The sequence below is a fragment of the Coregonus lavaretus genome (assembly GCF_964263955.1).
Source record: "Coregonus lavaretus genome assembly, chromosome: 14".
NCBI classification, from domain to species: Eukaryota; Metazoa; Chordata; class Actinopteri; order Salmoniformes; family Salmonidae; genus Coregonus; species Coregonus lavaretus.
Window position 1 is genome coordinate 10,622,484 of NC_140001.1, and position 21,340 is coordinate 10,643,823.

Genomic DNA, 21,340 nt, shown 5'->3' on the forward strand with positions numbered 1-21,340 from the left:
TGTTGCTTTAGCAGTATGCTTAGGGTCATTGTCCTGCTGGAAGGTGAACCGCCGTCCCAGTCTCAAATCTCTGGAAGACGGAAACAGGTTGTCGTTCTCCGCTAACATCAAGGCGGTGACCCGATCCTGTAGGTTCATGCTCTACAACATTCGGAGAGTACGACCCTGCCTTACACAGGAAGCGGCACAGGTCCTAATCCAGGCACTTGTCATCTCCCGTCTGGATTACTGCAACTCGCTGTTGGCTGGGCTCCCTGCCTGTGCCATTAAACCCCTACAACTCATCCAGAATGCTGCAGCCCGTCTGGTGTTCAACCTTCCCAAGTTCTCTCACGTCACCCCGCTCCTCCGCACACTCCACTGGCTCCAGTTGAAGCTCGCATCTGCTACAAGACCATGGTGCTTGCCTACGGAGCTGTGAGGGGAACGGCACCTCCGTACTAGATAACTAAAAAATACAGGTAAGGGGGGGGTAGAAGGATTACTTTATCCTATCCCAGGGTGTTGTCCAGGGTCACGCCAAGGCTCTTCGCACTCTGGGAGGAGGACACAACTACCCTCTGTAGTTATCTATTTTTTACTTAACACTTATTTTTCTTAAAACTTAATTGTTGGTTAAGGGCTTGTAAGTAAGCATTTCGCTGTAACCTGTTGTTTTCGGAGCATGTGACAAATAAAATGTGATTTTATTTTATTTGAATGTAGTCTACTGTTCTGACTTGGTGGTGCACATGTAGCCTATAGCCTGTTTTAGAGAAATGTAATCATATAATATTGTAAGAGCTTTCATTGTCTGCTTATATGCCCCCTTTATTTATCCTACGGTTATGACTTGGTGTACAGGGAGAACACTGTAATAACGACCCATGTTCTGAATTCTGTACATTTCAAAAGTGATGAACAAATAGTTATATTGACAATGTCCGTCCTAGCTCGCTCATGAATGTCTTAATCAAAATTACGGATTGCCTCTTATCCCCTCGTCGTCCCCTTATGCCATAGTTTGTACATCTCAATTGTCAGTAGAAACCACATTTGTTTAAGCAAGTCAGCCATATCAGCAATGGTTTTTTTTTTAAGGCAGTGAATGAGGCTGAATTAACTGTTTCGCTGCCAGACAAGGCTCCGCTGATAGCCAGGTATAGCGGTGGTAAGGATACACTCCATGGTGCTGTAAAGAAAGCTCTGCTGTTTGGACAGCTTTATGTAGGCCCTAACAGTTTGTGGGCACCGTTTGTCACCGTTATAGTGCAATTAATGCATTGTTTAGTGTTGTGTTGTGTAGTGGCTTTGCTGATTATTATTTTAATTTTTTTTGCCCCACCAAGATTTACATGCTAAAATCGCCACTGGGTGTATGTGTGATAGAGAGAGGGCTGTGGGTGTGATAGCGAGAGGGCTGGTGTGTGTGGTGGAGAGAGGGATGGTGTGTGTGGTGGAGAGAGGGATGGTGTGTGAGGTGGAGAGAGGGCTGGTGTGTGTGGTGGAGAGAGGGCTGGTGTGTGTGGTAGGGAGAGGGCTGGTGTGTGTGGTGGAGAGAGGGCTGGTGTGTGTGGTGGAGAGAGGGCTGGTGTGTGAGGTGGAGAGAGGGCTGGTGTGTGTGGTGGAGAGAGGGCTGGTGTGTGTGGTGGAGAGAGGGCTGGTGTGTGTGGTGGAGAGAGGGCTGGTGTGTGAGGTGGAGAGAGGGCTGGTGTGTGTGGTGGAGAGAGGGCTGGTGTGTGTGGTAGGGAGAGGGCTGGTGTGTGTGGTGGAGAGAGGGCTGGTGTGTGTGGTGGAGAGAGGGCTGGTGTGTGTGGTGGAGAGAGGGCTGGTGTGTGTGGTGGAGAGAGGGCTGGTGTGTGTGGTGGAGAGAGGGCTGGTGTGTGTGGTGGAGAGAGGGCTGGTGTGTGTGGTGGAGAGAGGGCTGGTGTGTGTGGTGGAGAGAGGGCTGGTGTGTGTGGTGGAGAGAGGGCTGGTGTGTGTGGTGGAGAGAGGGCTGGTGTGTGTGGTGGAGAGAGGGCTGGTGTGTGTGGTGGAGAGAGGGCTGGTGTGTGAGGTGGAGAGAGGGCTGGTGTGTGTGGTGGAGAGAGGGCTGGTGTGTGTGGTGGAGAGAGGGCTGGTGTGTGTGGTGGAGAGAGGGCTGGTGTGTGTGGTGGAGAGAGGGCTGGTGTGTGTGGTGGAGAGAGGGCTGGTGTGTGTGGTGGAGAGAGGGCTGGTGTGTGAGGTGGAGAGAGGGCTGGTGTGTGTGGTGGAGAGAGGGCTGGTGTGTGTGGTGGAGAGAGGGCTGGTGTGTGTGGTGGAGAGAGGGCTGGTGTGTGTGGTGGAGAGAGGGCTGGTGTGTGTGGTGGAGAGAGGGCTGGTGTGTGTGGTGGAGAGAGGGCTGGTGTGTGTGGTGGAGAGAGGGCTGGTGTGTGTGGTGGAGAGAGGGCTGGTGTGTGTGGTGGAGAGAGGGCTGGTGTGTGTGGTGGAGAGAGGGCTGGTGTGTGTGGTGGAGAGAGGGCTGGTGTGTGTGGTGGAGAGAGGGCTGGTGTGTGAGGTGGAGAGAGGGCTGGTGTGTGTGGTGGAGAGAGGGCTGGTGTGTGTGGTGGAGAGAGGGCTGGTGTGTGTGGTGGAGAGAGGCCTGGTGTGTGTGGTGGAGAGAGGGCTGGTGTGTGTGGTGGAGAGAGGGCTGGTGTGTGAGGTGGAGAGAGGGCTGGTGTGTGTGGTGGAGAGAGGGCTGGTGTGTGTGGTGGAGAGAGGGCTGGTGTGTGTGGTGGAGAGAGGGCTGGTGTGTGTGGTGGAGAGAGGGCTGGTGTGTGTGGTGGAGAGAGGGCTGGTGTGTGTGGTGGAGAGAGGGCTGGTGTGTGTGGTGGAGAGAGGGCTGGTGTGTGAGGTGGAGAGAGGGCTGGTGTGTGTGGTGGAGAGAGGGCTGGTGTGTGTGGTGGAGAGAGGGCTGGTGTGTGTGGTGGAGAGAGGGCTGGTGTGTGTGGTGGAGAGAGGGCTGGTGTGTGTGGTGGAGAGAGGGCTGGTGTGTGTGGTGGAGAGAGGGATGGTGTGTGTGGTGGAGAGAGGGCTGGTGTGTGTGGTGGAGAGAGGGCTGGTGTGTGTGGTGGAGAGAGGGCTGGTGTGTGTGGTGGAGAGAGGGCTGGTGTGTGAGGTGGAGAGAGGGCTGGTGTGTGTGGTGGAGAGAGGGCTGGTGTGTGTGGTGGAGAGAGGGCTGGTGTGTGTGGTGGAGAGAGGGCTGGTGTGTGTGGTGGAGAGAGGGCTGGTGTGTGTGGTGGAGAGAGGGCTGGTGTGTGTGGTGGAGAGAGGGCTGGTGTGTGAGGTGGAGAGAGGGCTGGTGTGTGTGGTGGAGAGAGGCAGGCTTGACTGGAGAGAGGCAGGCGCCTGACTGAAGAAAGCAGGTGTCACAGACTCAGAGTGGGTAGAGGAAGCGCTGAAGCCCTGGGCTAGTGACTGAATGCCCACACACTGTCGAGACACACACACACACCACACACACACAAACACACACACACACACACACACACACACACACACACACACACACCCCCCAAACAGTCAGAGAGAGCAGCAACAGAAGAACAACAGAGACTGCGTCAGAACATGGAGTGGGAGAACTGACATTGTTAGCAGCGACGGGTACAGAGGTTCACAGGGATGAAGAGGAGGCTGGGAGACTGGCGCGGCGTTCTCGCCCCGCTCCCAACCCTGTCTGCCTGCCAGTGAAGAGGAGAGGAGCTAGGGCTGCACAGGGGAAATCAACGGGGCACAAACGCTCCCAGTTAAAAGTGACATGACCTTTTGATTTTGTCACCTGTCACCGACTGCTATGCCTACCGCTGCACTGAGGAGAACCTGCCAGGCACAGCAGACGCCCTCTCTCCCTCTCCCCTTTTTGTCTATCTCTCTGTTTTTGGGGCAGGGCAACTGCAGAGGTTTTCCTTTGGTTTGAGTGAAGGCACGCAGGGCCAGATTGCCTCTCCTCCTTCTCCTCTTCATCAAAATATAGTTCATCCTGTCTTTTGGTAAACACAGGCCCTTATGGGGCTGAAGGGGACATGACATCCCATTGACTTCTTTCTAGGCTTGTTTCTCGTCGATATTGAGCGAGAGAGAGAGGCAGAGAGAGGCAGAGAGAGAGAGAGAGAGAGAGAGAGAGAGAGAGAGAGAGAGAGAGAGAGAGAGAGAGAGAGAGAAGAGAGAGAGAGAGAGAGAGACAGACAGACAGACAGACAGACAGAGAGAGAGAGAGAGAGAGAGAGAGAGAGAGAGAGAGAGAGAGAGAGAGAGAGAGAGAGAGAGAGAGAGAGAGAGAGAGAGAGAGAGCGAGACAGACAGACAGACAGACAGACAGACAGACAGAGAGAGAGAGAGAGAGAGAGAGAGAGAGAGAGAGAGAGAGAGAGAGAGAGAGAGAGAGAGAGAGAGAGAGAGAGAGAGAGAGAGAGAGAGAGAGAGAGAGAGAGAGAGGTCACCGGCGTGTTTCTGCACCATGACAGCACATGCCAACATCTGGTAAAGAGTTTTCCGGGCCAGTGGCTCGGCAGTGCTGGTCGGTCTTCCAGGGACGGACATCCAGGCCTACAGCTTTTCGATTCCAGCTGAGCTGTCCCCTGCTTGACTGAGCCCAGCCACCTGGTAACCCGCCCCAGCAACAACCCAGAGACGGAACACACCAAACGGTTCCAAGAGTCCAGTGACTTTACACTTTAGAGAGGTAATAGTGATGTTAGTGATGGTGGTGGTAGTGGCGCTGGTGGTATTGTTGGTGCTGTCATCCTATCCTGTCTCCAGACACTAGTCTACATGGAGGGTACATTACCACCTCCCGACAGTAGGGGTCTCTACTAAAAAGCAGAGGGCCAGTATGTAAGCTTGAACAGCTTTTCATTTTTAAATAACTACGAGTTCCATAATTTTCCAACTGCAATGAGACTGGCATACAATGATGATGTGGCATTGGTCAGACTAACTGTCTGTACCTGAAATAATGTCTTAACACCCTGTTTCCACAATAACCAGCGACAACAACATTCTCTCCCTCCGCCTCTCCTGTCATAGCTCACATGGCCCTGCAGTGCCTGGTATGTTAATCATAGCTTTCCTCCATAACAAGCCACACACAGCCTTGGAGAGGGTCACACACAGGTCACCTAATGGTGCCACAGCTGACAGACACGATAACAGGGTTAGAGGCAAGAGGACGACAGGTTAAGAGCTGAGGTCAGTCACATTGTTGCTACACCAGGCCTTTAATAGCTGGTCCAAGGTCTGTTTTTCTGTTCAGCACGTCTACTGGTCAAGGTTCAGGCCTGGCTAGAGAGAACTGACCTAAGAGCACCAGTGACCCGGAGGTGAAAATTACTCTGGGGACACACCAGTTGTTGTATGCATGAAGAGCTTGGCACATGCGTGTTTGTTTTGTATAGTAAGTACCATGGGGGATAATCATTTTCTTGTCATATCACATTCCCTTAAAATGTTTCTTTCACACTCATCCCACTGTCCGTCTCTCTGTCGCTCTCCCAGATATGTAGTACTGTCTGATTGGTTGTGACTGCTGTGTGTGTGACTCTGCAGAGGGCTCATATTACTGGAAAGCTAAATTACTGCATGCCTGTCTGTCTGTCTGCCAGTGTGAAGACGGCAGCCGAGCCCAGGTGGGAGACGCAGGGTGATAAACTCCTAGAATGACCCTTACAACATGTCACAGCTCCTCAACCATCCTGCACAGCAGTGCTCAGACTGACAAAGAGAGCAAAGGAAAGATGGAGGCATAAGAGGAGGGGGGCAGCCTCATCACATTCAGTTTTACCTATCCTCAGGCACAGATATCACAATCCAAGACAAGAGACTGGTAATTTTCTACAGAGGACATATTTTGTGCCAGCTTTACTGCATGTTCCCTAAGTGCAATGATCTTAGAGGTAAGGGGGGGGGGGGATAAATGTGTAAGGCGCTAATGTTAAACAATTAAACAAATGTTCCAGTACATACAGTACATTCCCTATATAACATGCACACACACACACACACACACACACACACACACACACACACACACACACACACACACACACACACACACACACACACACACACACACACACACACACACACACACACACACACACACAGACACACTCCATCCCCGGAGTTGATAATAAGCAAACTTCCCTTGTTTTAAGGACTGTGTGTGAGTGGAGTGGAATGGAGTGCTGTGGCTCATAATGGTGTTGTGGCTAGATCCGCGGCTTGGACTAATTGGAAGCAGACCTGTGTGTTTGTTTACTGTGGTGGATAGTAGAACCCCCCCCAGCCCACAGCCCCCAGCCCAACCATTACCCCTATGGAGGTAAATAAATAATGAAATCGTTTTTTTTTTGTGTGTCTGCTGTTTTTGGTCAAGCAATGCCGCCATCTACAGGGAGACATATACAGAGCACTGATACAGAGGTGAAGCGCCGAAGTACACTAGCGATTATGCTCCATGATGTGCATACGGTTATGTATGTGTGCATAACATTTTTAAAAGAGATACCTTCCATTAGCTTCCGTTGAAAGATAAATGTATTGGTTGCTATTAATTGTGACCTAGCTACAACAATGTCTGCACTGGCAAAACACATCTCTGCCTGAAACCTGCTCCTCCTCTCCATCTGCCATGAGTGTTGGTGTAGATAACATCAAATAACGTCCAAGTAATTCCTAATACTCTGGTAATACTAAAACTAGTAGATTCACAGCCACATTCATCAAATCCTGCTAAATAAAGATCATTATTTCCAATTCAAGACCATGAGAAATTTGTTCTACTTGTTGTTTTCATTTTTTAACGGCTATCTGTTCCAAATCCTGCACATTATTTTTAACTGTGCACTCATGAAAAATTAAGTCATATATATTGAGAGATGGGGAAATGCAGACTCTTTACTGTGCATTCTAAGGTAGTCTGGAAACGCACTTATTAAAATGAATCACTTCATTGTTCACGCTCGCACCACTCTCTCACGACTCTCCAGCTGCACCTCAGCAATGATTAAAACATGTCCACTTCTCCGTGACATTGCTTTGACACTGTTTAATTGGAATAAGAGATACAAAAATACATGAATGAAATAAATCTACAAGCAGGTAAGTGGCATAACGTTGCTCAAGGTGACAAACTATTACGTCCTCTCTTTGCCTCACAATTATCAAAAAAAGAATTTGAGAGCGATTCAAGGCACTTGGCATTTCTCATTTAGAAACACAATAGACAGAATTATCCCTCAGTGTCTGTTTCTTGGTTGTATTAACTTTGGGATTATTTTAATTATTACATTTTTCTTTACTATATCCAGAGGGAAGGTGCCAATGAAATGTGTCCACTCCCTAGTCCCCTCCTGTTACCTCCAAGGTTACTGAATTGTTTTACAAATTATTTTGTTTAAATGCATTTACAATAATGGTGTCTAAGAACAAACACATTGTATCTTTTCTATTATATAGGGTTTTTGGATATATTTTCAATAGTAAATGTGTCAGTATATTTCAGATTAAATCTATAGAAATTAGATAAAAGAGATGATTGACAGAAATGTGTGAGAGATGTAAGCGCTCGCCGTATGGCGTAGGGATACATGACAGGGACACTCACCACATCTTGGCTGGTGTCCTTCCCCGAAGCGATGAGGATATAGTTCCAGGCCAGCGGCAGCAGCAGAACCAGAGGAATCATGTAGAGTTCAAAGTTCCACACCACCAGAACAAAGACCTGCACAGAGAGAGAGAGATAGAGAGAGAGAGAGAGAGAGAGAGAGAGTGAGAGAGAGAGAGTGATAGAGAGAGAGAGAGAGAGAGAGAGCGAGAGCGAGAGCGAGAGAGGGAGAGAGAGAGAGAGAGAGTGAGAGAGAGAGAGAGAGAGAGAGAGCGAGAGAGGGAGAGAGAGAGAGAGAAACACTTAGGAACTTATGTAGCAGAGACCTGCATTGACCTCAAACTGCCAACACACACTTGCATACCACATAATACACATAGACAGAAAAGCAATACCATGCACAGACCCATACGTAAGACAATATGACAGCTAATCCAGTAGAAGAAAGCCTTAAATGGACGGCCATTGTGACAAAACAGGATCCCTGAACCCTGGGCTGGGACAGGGCCGATGGAGCCACCCTCTATCTGAGAGGATGAGTATCGGCTGTCACAATGTTCCCTCTCCACACCAATCATCCATCATCCACAGGCCTGAGGTCACTTTCTGTTTCAAGCAAAACTAGTAAAAATGACCTTCACCCTCCGACCCTCAACCCAGCACCTGACCTGCCACACCATGAGCCGCTAACCCTGTCACCCCACCCCAAGATGCCCCTAACCCTGTCACCCCACCCCAAGATGCCCCTAACCCTGTCACCCCAACCCCACCCCGAGATACCAATAACCCTGTCACCCCACCCCAAGATGCCGCTAACCCTGTCACCCCACCCCAAGATGCCCCTAACCCTGTCACCCCACCCCAAGATGCCGCTAACCCTGTCACCCCACCCCAAGATGCCCCTAACCCTGTCACCCCACCCCAAGATGCCCCTAACCCTGTCACCCCACCCCAAGATGCCCCTAACCCTGTCACCCCACCCCAAGATGCCCCTAACCCTGTCACCCCACCCCAAGATGCCGCTAACCCTGTCACCCCACCCCAAGATGCCCCTAACCCTGTCACCCCACCCCAAGATGCCCCTAACCCTGTCACCCCACCCCAAGATGCCCCTAACCCTGTCACCCCACCCCAAGATGCCCCTAACCCTGTCACCCCAACCCCACCCCGAGATACCAATAACCCTGTCACCCCAGCTCCAAATACCCCTATTCCACCTCCATAGTCAGCTGTTCCATAGCTCCCCTCTCTACACCCTCTCTCTCATCCTAACAAAAAAAGCACAATTCCAGAACTGAGCGCCCCAAAACCTGTATAGTACCGAGTCTTTTGCAACCCAAACATAAATTATCACGATCCTATGAAAATGAAATGCTTGAGGAGACATAATTCACAAACAGTAATTGGTTGATAGCCCGTTTTTGTGAAAGTATAGATAAAAAAAAACATTACCTATTTCTCTTTATATCTCATAATTTCACAAAATGTTAAAAACATCCTCCAACGTCACTATTTTTGATGAAGAATATCAATGTAGAAAAGATGGAATTGAAATGTAAAAAAAATATGCTATCCATTTGAAAATATCTTATACATTAATATATTTTCCGACAATGCATATTAATCAAACTCAAGGATGCAAATGTTCATTATTTCAAGTCCATAGAACAAGTCTTGAAATGTGGTATGGGATGGATTAAATGCGTTTTCAAAATGAATTAAATCTGTTATAAATGCATTTACAATTGATTGTTATAGTTTTAAATGTAAACTTTCACTGACAATGAAAATACGTTTTAAAAACACAGCTGACAAATTGGGATGTCTCACCTTGTACAGTCAATTATGATATATCCATGATAAAGCTATGAATTTGGCTGAATAAAATACATTTGAATCCAGGAGAGTGCTGATGATGAGAGATATGTTATTTTAGTTCCCTAGCCTCTCATGGAGCATCTGAGGAGTTGGTGGATATATGGAGCTAATCCCGTGTAGCTCAGTTGGTAGAGCATGGCGCTTGCAACGCCAGGATTGTGGGTTTGATTCCCACAGGGGACCAGTATGAAAATGTATGCACTCACTACTGTAAGTCGCTCTGGATAAGAGTGTCTGCTAAATGACTAAAATGTTTTAAAAAATGTAAATACATGGTGGATATGTAAGTCCTCACTTTCTCTCTCCTCCGTATTTACAGGCTATAGAGCTTGATGAAAAAAAGCTTCAACATCTTCTGCCCTACAAGGCCACTCCCTTGCCTCCCTCTACAACCCCTGCCCTAACACTAGTGCACTGGATCAGGTGTGTTGTACTGTACTGGCCTCCCTTCTCTCCCCATGGATCATCATCCTACACCTTAAAGCCCCGGAACCCAATGCTCACACATGCCAGGTGCACACACATACACACACACACACAGCCACAAATCATGCACTCACTCAAAATGTATTGGGTGATATGTTTGTGTACATAAACATAACAAACACATAAATAAAACATTACATATGAATTGGCCAATACATTAGCATAATGCTCAGAGCCAAGTCTTGTATTCTAATGGACCTGTCCTCAGTACAGTTCTACCATCGTGGCCAGTCTGTTTCTACCTCTTTCTCTCTTTAATAAAGGAAGAATAATGTTCAATAATTCAGGAGTGATTACTAGCAACATCCAGTACTTGTCTTAATACTTCAATATCCTTCCGAGAGTTGACACTGGCTGAGGTAGAGCTGACACTATCCTGGCTGAGGTAGAGCTGACACGATCTACTGTAATGTATCACCACACAGATAATGATTCCTCTGGTCTTTTTACACTGAAGCACTGCAGACCATATCATACTGAGCCCTGTGTATTTCAGCAAAACAGACCATATCATACTGAGCCCTGTGTATTTCAGAAAAACAGACCATATCATACTGAGCCCTGTGTATTTCAACAAAACAGATCTATCATACTGAGCCCTGTGTATTTCAGAAAAACAGACCATATCATACTGAGCCCTGTGTATTTCAACAAAACAGACCATATCATACTGAGCCCTGTGTATTTCAGAAAAACAGACCATATCATACTGAGCCCTGTGTATTTCAACAAAACAGATCATATCATACTGAGCCCTGTGTGTTTCAGAAAAACAGACCATATCATACTGAGCCCTGTGTATTTCAACAAAACAGATCATATCATACTGAGCCCTGTGTATTTCAGCAAAACAGATCATATCATACTGAGCCCTGTGTATTTCAGCAAAACAGACCATATCATACTGAGCCCTGTGTATTTCAACAAAACAGATCATATCATACTGAGCACTGTGTATTTCAGCAAAACAAATACAATTCAGTTCTATTTTGCATATTCATGAGCTGTACCGAAATATACCTTCACACATACAGTATAGAAATACATCTAAACTACTATACATTAACGTTCTCCTACAAAGGCATGGTATATGGTAGAGTAAGAGATGACTACAGCTCCCTCCTTTGCAGTGTCTGCCTGGTGTGTGTGTGTGTGTGTGTGTGTGTGTGTGTGTGTGTGTGTGTGTGTGTGTGTGTGTGTGTCTCTGGTGTGTGGTGTGTGTGTGTGTCTGTGTGTGTGTGTGTGTGTGTGTGTGTGTGTGTCTCTGGTGTGTGGTGTGTGTGTGTGTGTCTGTGTGTGTGTGTGTGTGTGTGTGTGTGTGTGTGTGTGTGTGTGCATGTGTGTGTGTGTGTGTGTGTGTGTGTGTGTGTGTGTGTGCGTCTCTGGTGTGTGGTGTGTCTGTCTGTGTCCGTCTAGTTTCCCTCTGCCTGGGGTTATTTAACCTGTAGTCCACCTCCTCCCTCCCCCCATTTAGTTATTCTAGCTCTGGGCGAGGCTGTGACTGACAGCTGGAGGAACACGACACCCCGGCCCATCAGAGGCCAAGCCTGCCCCGTCTCAAAGCCCCTCGGCTGGGGAGAGAAGACCGCAGCGCCGGGACCTTTCCCCAGGACCGGGAGACCACCCCCCCCCCCCCCCCCCCCCTGCTTCCCTACTGAGACTCTCTCTGCCTGGGGAAGAGGGAGAGGGAATCAGCCGTGGAGGTCTGTGACCGGAGAAAGAGCAAAGAAATATTGAGATATAAAGTTGGAAACAGAATCTCAGGCGTGTGGCTATACAGTATATGTGCTTTGTGTGTGTGTGTGTGTGTGTGTGTGTGTGTGTGTGTGCTTTGTGTGTGTGTGTGTGTGTGTGTGTGTGTGTGTGTGTGTGTGTGTGTCACACGGCTTGCTCCATCCCTGCCTTATCATCTTTTTTTATATCCTCCTGATTCTGAGAACTCATCCAAACTCTCATGGTGTAGATTGTGTGTTTGTGTGTGTGCACGTACATGTTTGCATTACATAAACTAATTTAGTCCTGGGAGTGACAGATAGAAGAAAAGAGAACACAATGCAAATGATTTTCGCACACTGAAACGAGAGAAATTCATTGTTTCCTTCCTCTAGTAAACTCACCCTCAACATGGCATGAGTGTAAGATGTTATTAAGTATTCATTTGATTTATGTTAACAAAGGAATGTTATATGGATTAAAATCATTTTCAAATTATTTTCCATGTGAAAGAATGTCAAAATGGAAGCTGTATCAGATTTAATATCAAGTCAATGATGGCAGCTCAGAGCATATGGTCTACCTAATAAATGTTTGGTTAGTTTCCAAATGAAAGCAACCCGGCCATTAAAAAGTAAACTGCACTGAATACAAAATACAGTAAGAAAATCTACTTCAATGAAAAACTTTAGAATTTTTTTTTTTAGGTACCTACCTCCATTGCATGATAATATATGTTCACATTGAAAATGATCTAAAATGGAAAACAGTCCATGTGAATTTGTAAAAAGCAATAAGGAAAACATTTGGTTATTTCTACAAACTACTAGAAAGTGGAAACATACAGTGAACAGATAATCATGTTAAACTCTCAATGATTATTTGATTTATATGTAGTAAATGCATATACATTCAATTTCAACACAATTAATAATATTCATAACTTAAAAAAGGCATTCCCTTATCAAAAGCACACATGGCACAGACTTAGGAACATGATCCGATCAGGAACAGAAGAGTGTTTCATTCATCTATTAAACTTTGATGAAGGTGGAAGATTGCGGCTTTATAGTTTTGGCATTATGTGTTTTACTAAACAGTGCTCCGGTGCTCATCTTTATGGCTCGGATATGGAGCTCTTGGGGAACGCATTAAGTGCTTTGGCGTACATTGAGCGTGTACTAGTCTAACTCCCGTCTCCAGAAGTCAACTGACGTTTGGATTTCAGAGTTAAGTTGGCTTTATCTTTATTACATGGATATCCGTCCAGATACTAGCCGGCCGATGCCAGATAGCAAATAGAGAACAAGTCATGTTCTGACAGGAAGTATGTACATGTCCTATTTGGCTGGACAGGACAGTCTCATTCTGTGGTGCTAGACTGCCCCCTGCTGGTGAGTCAAATAAATGTTTTATGTTTGGTAAGAATAAGTTGGACTTCACATCCAAAACATAGAACCAAATATGTCCATAACAACAAGCAATCTGTAATATACAATTAACCAAAGACACCCACAAATGGTCTAAATGTCCTGTAATAGCGACTGTGTCCATGAACGAGAATAAAACAGAGATAATTGATTAAAACATCCCCATCTGCAGATCAATCAAACCCCAGACTCCACACAGTGTCCTCTGAATCAAGGTGTCATTGTATTTCACTTTCCCTCATTTTGTCAATCAGAAAGGTAGTATAACATTTATAGTTTATCTATTTCAAGCTGTCCATTGCTCTAGGGCAAAAACTGACTTCTGACGTTAAAAGTTAACAAGCTTTTGTGGAGTCAAAGGAGCAATTTACATGGACCTTGAGAGGTGTGTGTGTGTGTGTGTGTGTGAATGTGTGTGTGTGTGTGTGTGTGTGTGTGTGTGTGTGTGTGTGTGTGTGTGTGTGTGTGTGTGTGTGTGTGTGTGTATGTGTGGACATGTTTAACTATACTTGTGGGGACCAGAAGTCCCAACAAGAATAGTACATCTAGAAAAATCTGACCAACTGGGGACATTTTGTTGGTCCCCACAAGGTCATGCTATTTGAAATGCTATTTCAAAGGGGTTTAGGGTTAAGGTTATAATTAGTGTTAGGGTTAGATTTAGGGTTAGGGTTAGGGTTAAGAGATAGGGTTAAGTTTAGGTTTAGGTTTAGGTTTAGGGTTAGGGTTAGGCTAAGGGTAAGGGTACGAGTTAGGGTTAGGGTTAGGGGTTAGAGAAAATAGGATTTTGAATGGGACTGAATTGTGTGTCCCCACAAGGTTAGCTTTACAAGACTGTATGTGTGTGTGTGTGTGTGTGCAGGTTATTCTCCATCTTTTTTTCAGCAGCGTGAATTTTGATCTAAATGCAAAGCAGGTGATAGGTGCTCCAGTTTCCTACAGAAGTAACTCCCTTGTCTGGGGCTCTCCCACTGATAAGAGTCCTACTTCGCCCCAAATAAAAGAGCCTGGTATCATTTCCGCTGCCTTCCAAACAACCCCCGTCTCCTACCCTCCTCACCCTTCCTGGGCATCACAAAGCCTGCTCTATTTGCTCCCAATTCAAAGCCCAATTGCAGATAAAGTTACAGCAAATTTGTTTGGAGGAAGAGTTGCTGAGGCCTACGGTCTCTGGAGCAATAACAGCCTTGTCTTTCAGTGGCCGCGGGGAGAGCTGGCATGAGCCACCAAACAGAACTCAACACCTCCGACCCCCACAATGGCCCCAGCTCACAGGCAAGGAGGGGATGGGGGTGTGGGAGTGGTGGAGAGAGGAGAAGGAAGGAGGGGATGGGTGGTGAGAGTGGTGGAGAGAGGAGAAGGAAGGAGGGGATGGGTGGTGAGAGTGGTGGAGAGAGGAGAAGGAAGGAGGGGATGGGGGTGAGAGTGGTGGAGAGAGGAGAAGGAAGGAGAGGATGGGCGGTGAGAGTGGTGGAGAGAGGAGAAGGAAGGAGGGAATGGGGGGTGAGAGTGGTGGAGAGAGGAGAAGGAAGGAGGGGATGGGGTGAGAGTGGTGGAGAGAGGAGAAGGAAGGAGGAGATGGGGGTGAGAGTGGTAGAGAGAGGAGAAGGAAGGAAAGGATGGGGGTGAGAGTGGTGGAGAGAGGAGAAGGAAGGAGGGGATGGGTGGTGAGAGTGGTGGAGAGAGGAGAAGGAAGGAGGGGGTAGGGGTGAGAGTGGTGGAGAGAGGAGAAGGAAAGAGGGGATGGGGTGAGAGTGGTGGAGAGAGGAGAAGGAAGGAGGGGATGGGGTGAGAGTGGTGGAGAGAGGAGAAGGAAGGAGGGGGTAGGGGTGAGAGTGGTGGAGAGAGGAGAAGGAAGGAGGGGGGTGGGGTGAGAGTGGTGGAGAGAGGAGAAGGAAGGAGGGGGGTGAGAGTGGTGGAGAGAGGAGAAGGAAGGAGGGGGGTGGGGGTCTCAGCTTGCAGGTGTTCAGGTAGAGAGGAAGCAGAAGCTTAACTCCCCCCACCACACATACACACCACACACCACCCGTGGTGCGGGACGGGAGGTAACTCCAGCCCTGCCCACTGTGCCAATGCCGCGGGCACTGCTGCCACGGTGGCTGGTTCTCTGTCGGAGCTGGGTGGGGGTGCTGTGGTGTGTGTGTGATGGGGGGGCTCAGTTTCCTCACACACACGTCTCTAATCGCAGTTGGCGCTAATGGCTGAGGCTCACAGATACGGGGAGAAGGAGAGAGGAAGAACAAACTGGAGGGAGTAAGAGAGTATTTGTACCTGTTAGCTCACCAGACTGGATCTGTCTGCACACTAATCTAACACAGAGAGGGATTACATTACTGCTGTGTGTGTGTGTGTGTGTGTGTGTGTGTGTGTGTGTGTGTGTGTGTGTGTGTGTGTGTGTGTGTGTGTGTGTGTGTGTGTGTGTGTGTGTGTGTGTGTGTGTGTGTGTGTGTGTGTGTGTGTGTGTGTGTGTGTGTGTGTGTGTGTGTGTGTGTGTGTGTGTGTGTGTGTAAGTGGTTAGTGCTTAGGTTTAGGGTAAGGATTTAGGTTTAAGGTTTGTGTTAGAGTTTTGGGTTAAGGTCAGGGTAATGGTAAGGGAGGGTTAGGGTAAGGTTTGGGGTTAGGGGTTAGGGACAATAGGATTTTGAATACAAATAACTGTTAGATCCCCACGAGGATAGAAGAACAGAAAATGTGTGTGTATGTGTGTGTTAGAAATAAAAAGTGGAATCTGATTGGAATCAGCAGTATTTCAACAAATGGGTTGATCCATCTATTACTTCTACCACCACACACACTCCAACATTGTACCACCTTGGCCAGATGGCTCCCTATAAAAAGAGACAGAGAGAGAGAGAGAGAGAGAGAGAGAGAGAGAGAGAGAGAAGAGAGAGAGAGAGAGAGAGAGAGAGAGAGAGAGAGAGAGAGAGAGAGAGAGAGAGAGAGAAGAGAGAGAGAGAGAGAGAGAGAGAGAGAGAGAGAGAGAGACAGAGAGACAGAGAGACAGAGAGAGACAGAGAGAGAGAGACAGAGAGAGATAGACACAGAGACAGAGAGACACAGAGACAGAGAGACAGAGAGACAGAGAGAGAGAGAGAGAGAGAGAGAGAGAGAGAGAGAGAGAGAGAGAGAGAGAGAGAGAGAGAGAGAGAGAGACCCATATATCATGTTCCTCTGGGGACACTCAGCCATAAAGTTAGACACCCTCCACCAGGAATCTGAGAATGTAAAGAACACCTTTCTTTAACGCACCAGTTACAGTGTCTTCAAACTGCAGTGCTAAATGCTAACACAGACAGGCACGATACTTAGGTGTCGATACAATATGTATTGCGATTCTCACAATTCTAATGATTCTATATGTATTGCGATTTGATGTTCCAAACATATTGCTCACCATATGTCTGCTGCAGAGAGACAAGAGAGCCATGAGAAAACATGTTGGCTCACTATTTAAAAAGAAGATGGAGAACAAGCTACAGGCTGAAAAATAGCACAGTTTTGGCGTAGGTACAGCCGACTAGCGGTAGCTAATGCTATCTACAGTAGCAAAATAATATAATATCGTCCAAAAACAATATTGTGATATGTAACTTTATCAATGTTTTACCCCATCACTAGTTTGTGCAGTGAGGTACTGTAGGCTACTTGAAGTACACATGTCCAGAGTAGCTCCAGCAGTGGAACTATCCTTGCCCCTCCTATTCCACTCAAATGTTGATCAAATTCAGAGGTGGACTTGTTTTTTTGTGACTCTTGATAGTACAATTTTTTGTTAGAAAAACAAGTATGCACACACACATAAACGCAAAATGTTAATTGATAAATACCGCCTCTCTCTGGGCCTCTGTCTTGTGATGGCATCATGACCTGCATGCACGCCATGCACACACAACTCCCAGCCCTCCGCAGAAATTAATATGTGTCAAACAGTATATGCTAATGGTTCACACAGCGACACTTAGTCACCCAAGAAAAGGGCTCAGGCATCACTAGAACCTCTAAAACCGACAGGTCCTGTAGCTACTTATGTCTGTCTGTCTATCTGTCTATCTGTCTGTGTAGTACCCTTTAGCCACTCAGAGGCATGAGGGACGCTGTCCTATCAGTGATAGCTGCTCCGCAGTCCAATTATAGTGTACAGTTTAACACCAGGTGCAGGTGGCAGGCAGAGAGGAGGACTTTTACACCTGTCATCACCAGTGAGAGAGAGGGAGACCAAGACAAAAGAGAGAGAGTCCTCTATGCCATTGTTATTGTTCAATGTATGGATATTGTTGTTACTGTTGTCCCGTTGACAATATTGATTATTTTTATAATAATGATGTTAATATTATACATCTTCAAAGTAAGCTTTGGCAATATGTACATTGTTAAATCATGCCAATAAACCAAAAAATTGAATTGAATTCAATTGAGAGTGCGAGAGAGAAGAGAGAGAGAAAGAGAGAGAAAGAGGAGAGAGAGAAAGAGAGAGAAACAGGAGAGAGAGAAAGAGATATAAAGAGGAGAGAGACAGAGAGAGAGAGAGAGAGAGAGAAAGAGAGAGAGAGAGAGAGAGAGAGAGAGAGAGAGAGAGAGAGAGAGAGAGAGAGAGAGAGAGAGAGAGAGAGAGAGAGAGAGAGAGAGAGAGAGAGACAGAGACAGAGACAGAGAGAGAGATTTACTAGACACATTGTAAATACAACCCATATTTATGTTTATTTATTTTCCCATTTGTGCTTTAATTATTTGCACAATGTTACAACACAGTATATACAGTGGGGGAAAAAAGTATTTAGTCAGCCACCAATTGTGCAAGTTCTCCCACTTAAAAAGATGAGAGAGGCCTGTCATTTTCATCATAGGTACACGTCAACTATGACAGACAAATTGAGGAAAAAAATCCAGAAAATCACATTGTAGGATTTTTAATGAATTTATTTGCAAATTATGGTGGAAAATAAGTATTTGGTCACCTACAAACAAGCAAGATTTCTGGCTCTCACAGACCTGTAACTTCTTCTTTAAGAGGCTCCTCTGTCCTCCACTCGTTACCTGTATTAATGGGACCTGTTTGAACTTGTTATCAGTATAAAAGACACCTGTCCACAACCTCAAACAGTCACACTCCAAACTCCACTATGGCCAAGACCAATGAGCTGTCAAAGGACACCAGAAACAAAATTGTAGACCTGCACCAGGCTGGGAAGACTGAATCTGCAATAGGTAAGCAGCTTGGTTTGAAGAAATCAACTGTGGGAGCAATTATTAGGAAATGGAAGACATACAAGACCACTGATAATCTCCCTTGATCTGGGGCTCCATGCAAGATCTCACCCCGTGGGGTCAAAATGATCACAAGAACGGTGAGCAAAAATCCCAGAACCACACGGGGGGACCTAGTGAATGACCTGCAGAGAGCTGGGACCAAAGTAACAAAGCCTACCATCAGTAACACACTACGCCGCCAGGGACTCAAATCCTGCAGTGCCAGACGTGTCCCCCTGCTTAAGCCAGTACATGTCCAGGCCCGTCTGAAGTTTGCTAGAGTGCATTTGGATGATCCAGAAGAGGATTGGGAGAATGTCATATGGCCAGATGAAACCAAAATATAACTTTTTGGTAAAAACTCAACTCATCGTGTTCGGAGGACAAAGAATGCTGAGTTGCATCCAAAGAACACCATAACTACTGTGAAGCATGGGGGTGGAAACATCATGCTTTGTGGCTGTTTTTCTGCAAAGGACCAGGACGACTGATCCGTGTAAAGGAAAGAATGAATGGGGCCATGTATCGTGAGATTTTGAGTGAAAACCTCCTTCCATCAGCAAGAGCATTGAAGATGAAACGTGGCTGGGTCTTTCAGCATGACAATGATCCCAAACACACCGCCCGGGCAACGAAGGAGTGGCTTCGTAAGAAGCATTTCAAGGTCCTGGAGTGGCCTAGCCAGTCTCCAGATCTCAACCCCATAGAAAATCTTTGGAGGGAGTTGAAAGTCTGTTGCCCAGCGACAGCCCCAAAACATCACTGCTCTAGAGGAGATCTGCATGGAGGAATGGGCCAAAATACCAGCAACAGTGTGTGAAAACCTTGTGAAGACTTACAGAAAACGTTTGACCTGTGTCATTGCCAACAAAGGGTATATAACAAAGTATTGAGAAACGTTTGTTATTGACCAAATACTTATTTTCCACCATAATTTGCAAATAAATTCATTAAAAATCCTACAATGTGATTTTCTGGATTTGTTTTCCTCATTTTGTCTGTCATAGTTGACGTGTACCTATGATGAACATTACAGGCCTCTCTCATCTTTTTAAGTGGGAGAACTTGCACAATTGGTGGCTGACTAAATACTTTTTTTCCCCACTGTATACATAATATGACATTTGAAATGTCTTTATTATTTTGGAACTTCTGAGTGTAATGTTTACTGTTAATTTTTATTGTTTATTTCACTTTTGTTTACTATCTACTTCACTTGCTTTGGCAATGTTGACATACGTTTCCCATGCCAATAAAGCCCTTAAATTGAATTGAATTGAATCCCATTTACACCAGGAAGGGGAAGACATTCTATTGTCTCTTAGGCCATATGTCAGAAGGGTAAATACCAGAAAGTGGCAGATGAGTATGTATGTGTGTACATGTAAATGTATGTATTAGTACCAAGAAGGCGCAGATACTCCTCTGAGGCGAATCCCATTCGAAACAGCTGTTGATATAGCAGCCGGCGTTGATGAGGAACAGGATGCAGCGCCTCACTCTGTTGAAGTTCTGCAACAACAACTGGACAGAGCACAGAGGTGACATAAGCAGTCATAAACATGACATAGAAACAGACATAACAATACAGCCAGTGTTAATGACGGTCAATGGTCAAGGAGTCGAGGAATCAATTATTTTGTAGTCAAATCTCATTCCAGAGTTCGTTATGTAATTGTATGTAATCAACACTCTCTCGATTAATCAGAATTGAGTATTTAGCCAAGCCGTGGTATAAAGCTTCTTAAGGCCATAATACTGGCAATTAATTGCTTGAGACAATATTGCCTGTCAATGTGATGGGGTATGAGATACTGGAGCAATGATGGGCAAAGGGCAACAAGGTCTGGTCTCTCACACCCCATCATGTTGCCAACCTAGTGTTGGTCAAGTATTGGCACAATAATGTTAACGAAATGCTGAGACTATAAGAAACCCAATCACTAAATCAAGTCATGTTCACTGAAGCTGTGTCTCTTTAAGTCTCCTAGCTCGCTCTTTAGCTGAAGGTAAGTAATTGTAATAGTAATAGTAATAGTAATAGTAATAGTAATAGTAATAGTAATAGTAATAGAATAGTAATAGTAATAGTAATAGAATAGTAATAGTAATAGTGTTAACAGCCCGTGATGATTTCACATCCCTAAGGAGTTCAGGCAGGCATCTGGCCAGAGATGGGGAAAGCACCACAGTCCCATTCTGCTGTGTTCCAATCAGGGAATACCACAACAACATGACAGAATAAATCACATCCAGGAAGTAGTCCCCGAAGAGGGAAAGTGTCTTTAAGAGGATTCTGGGACGTTAAGAGATAGTTGTGTTATTAGACCACCGCCTAATTCATTATTCAGCGGTAGAGTAGTGGTGAACTGAGAATGACTGTGTGTCTATGGTGTCCTGGTGGGGACATCCACCCCCTGAAGACAACAGCACTCTGAGTCACCCACATCCCTGCACACGGCCACACTTTGATCACACTACTGTAACTAGCAGCAGAGGGACTACTTTAAACTCTCTCTCTCTCTAATGTACTTCCTGCACCAACATTAATAGTTATATCTAGGTCCAGGAGTTTTCCTGTGATCATATGACCAGACCAGGACAAATTCTGGTTCCTAGTTATAACTACAGCCTAGAGTTGTTCCTGCTTTGTTCCTGGCAATGGTAATTTCATAAATGTAGATATTAACTGCTGAATTGGAGTAATTATAATGTAATATAATGTCTGTATTTGACTCGCTCCTTTGGGTTTGGGGGTTTTGTGTTTGTAAGGACAGACAGCGGCCACAGCAGGAACTAGCCCCACACAAAAGAGCCCTCATGGGGCAATCTCTCTAATGCAATCGATGACATCATCATTCAGAGACGTTGACATGGGGCATCTCTATGAGTCAGAGGTGAAGTACAGATGAAAAAAGAGAGGAGCGAACAGGGAGGGTGGACGGGGAGGATCACACTTCACACGGGAAAGTGCATAGTGGGCATC

General features: G+C 46.2%; 1 protein-coding gene across 1 annotated transcript in view; it reads right to left on the reverse strand.

Moving 5' to 3' along the window:
- mctp1a (multiple C2 domains, transmembrane 1a) overlaps positions 1-21,340 on the reverse strand; it is a gene marked incomplete at both ends in the record, with an annotated part of 244,232 nt that overhangs the window by 52,333 nt on the left and 170,559 nt on the right. The window contains 2 exons of the mRNA XM_084176157.1: positions 7,601-7,717; positions 19,759-19,878. Coding sequence (XP_084032283.1) covers positions 7,601-7,717; positions 19,759-19,878 — 237 coding nt within the window. The remainder of the gene's footprint in view (positions 1-7,600; positions 7,718-19,758; positions 19,879-21,340) is intronic.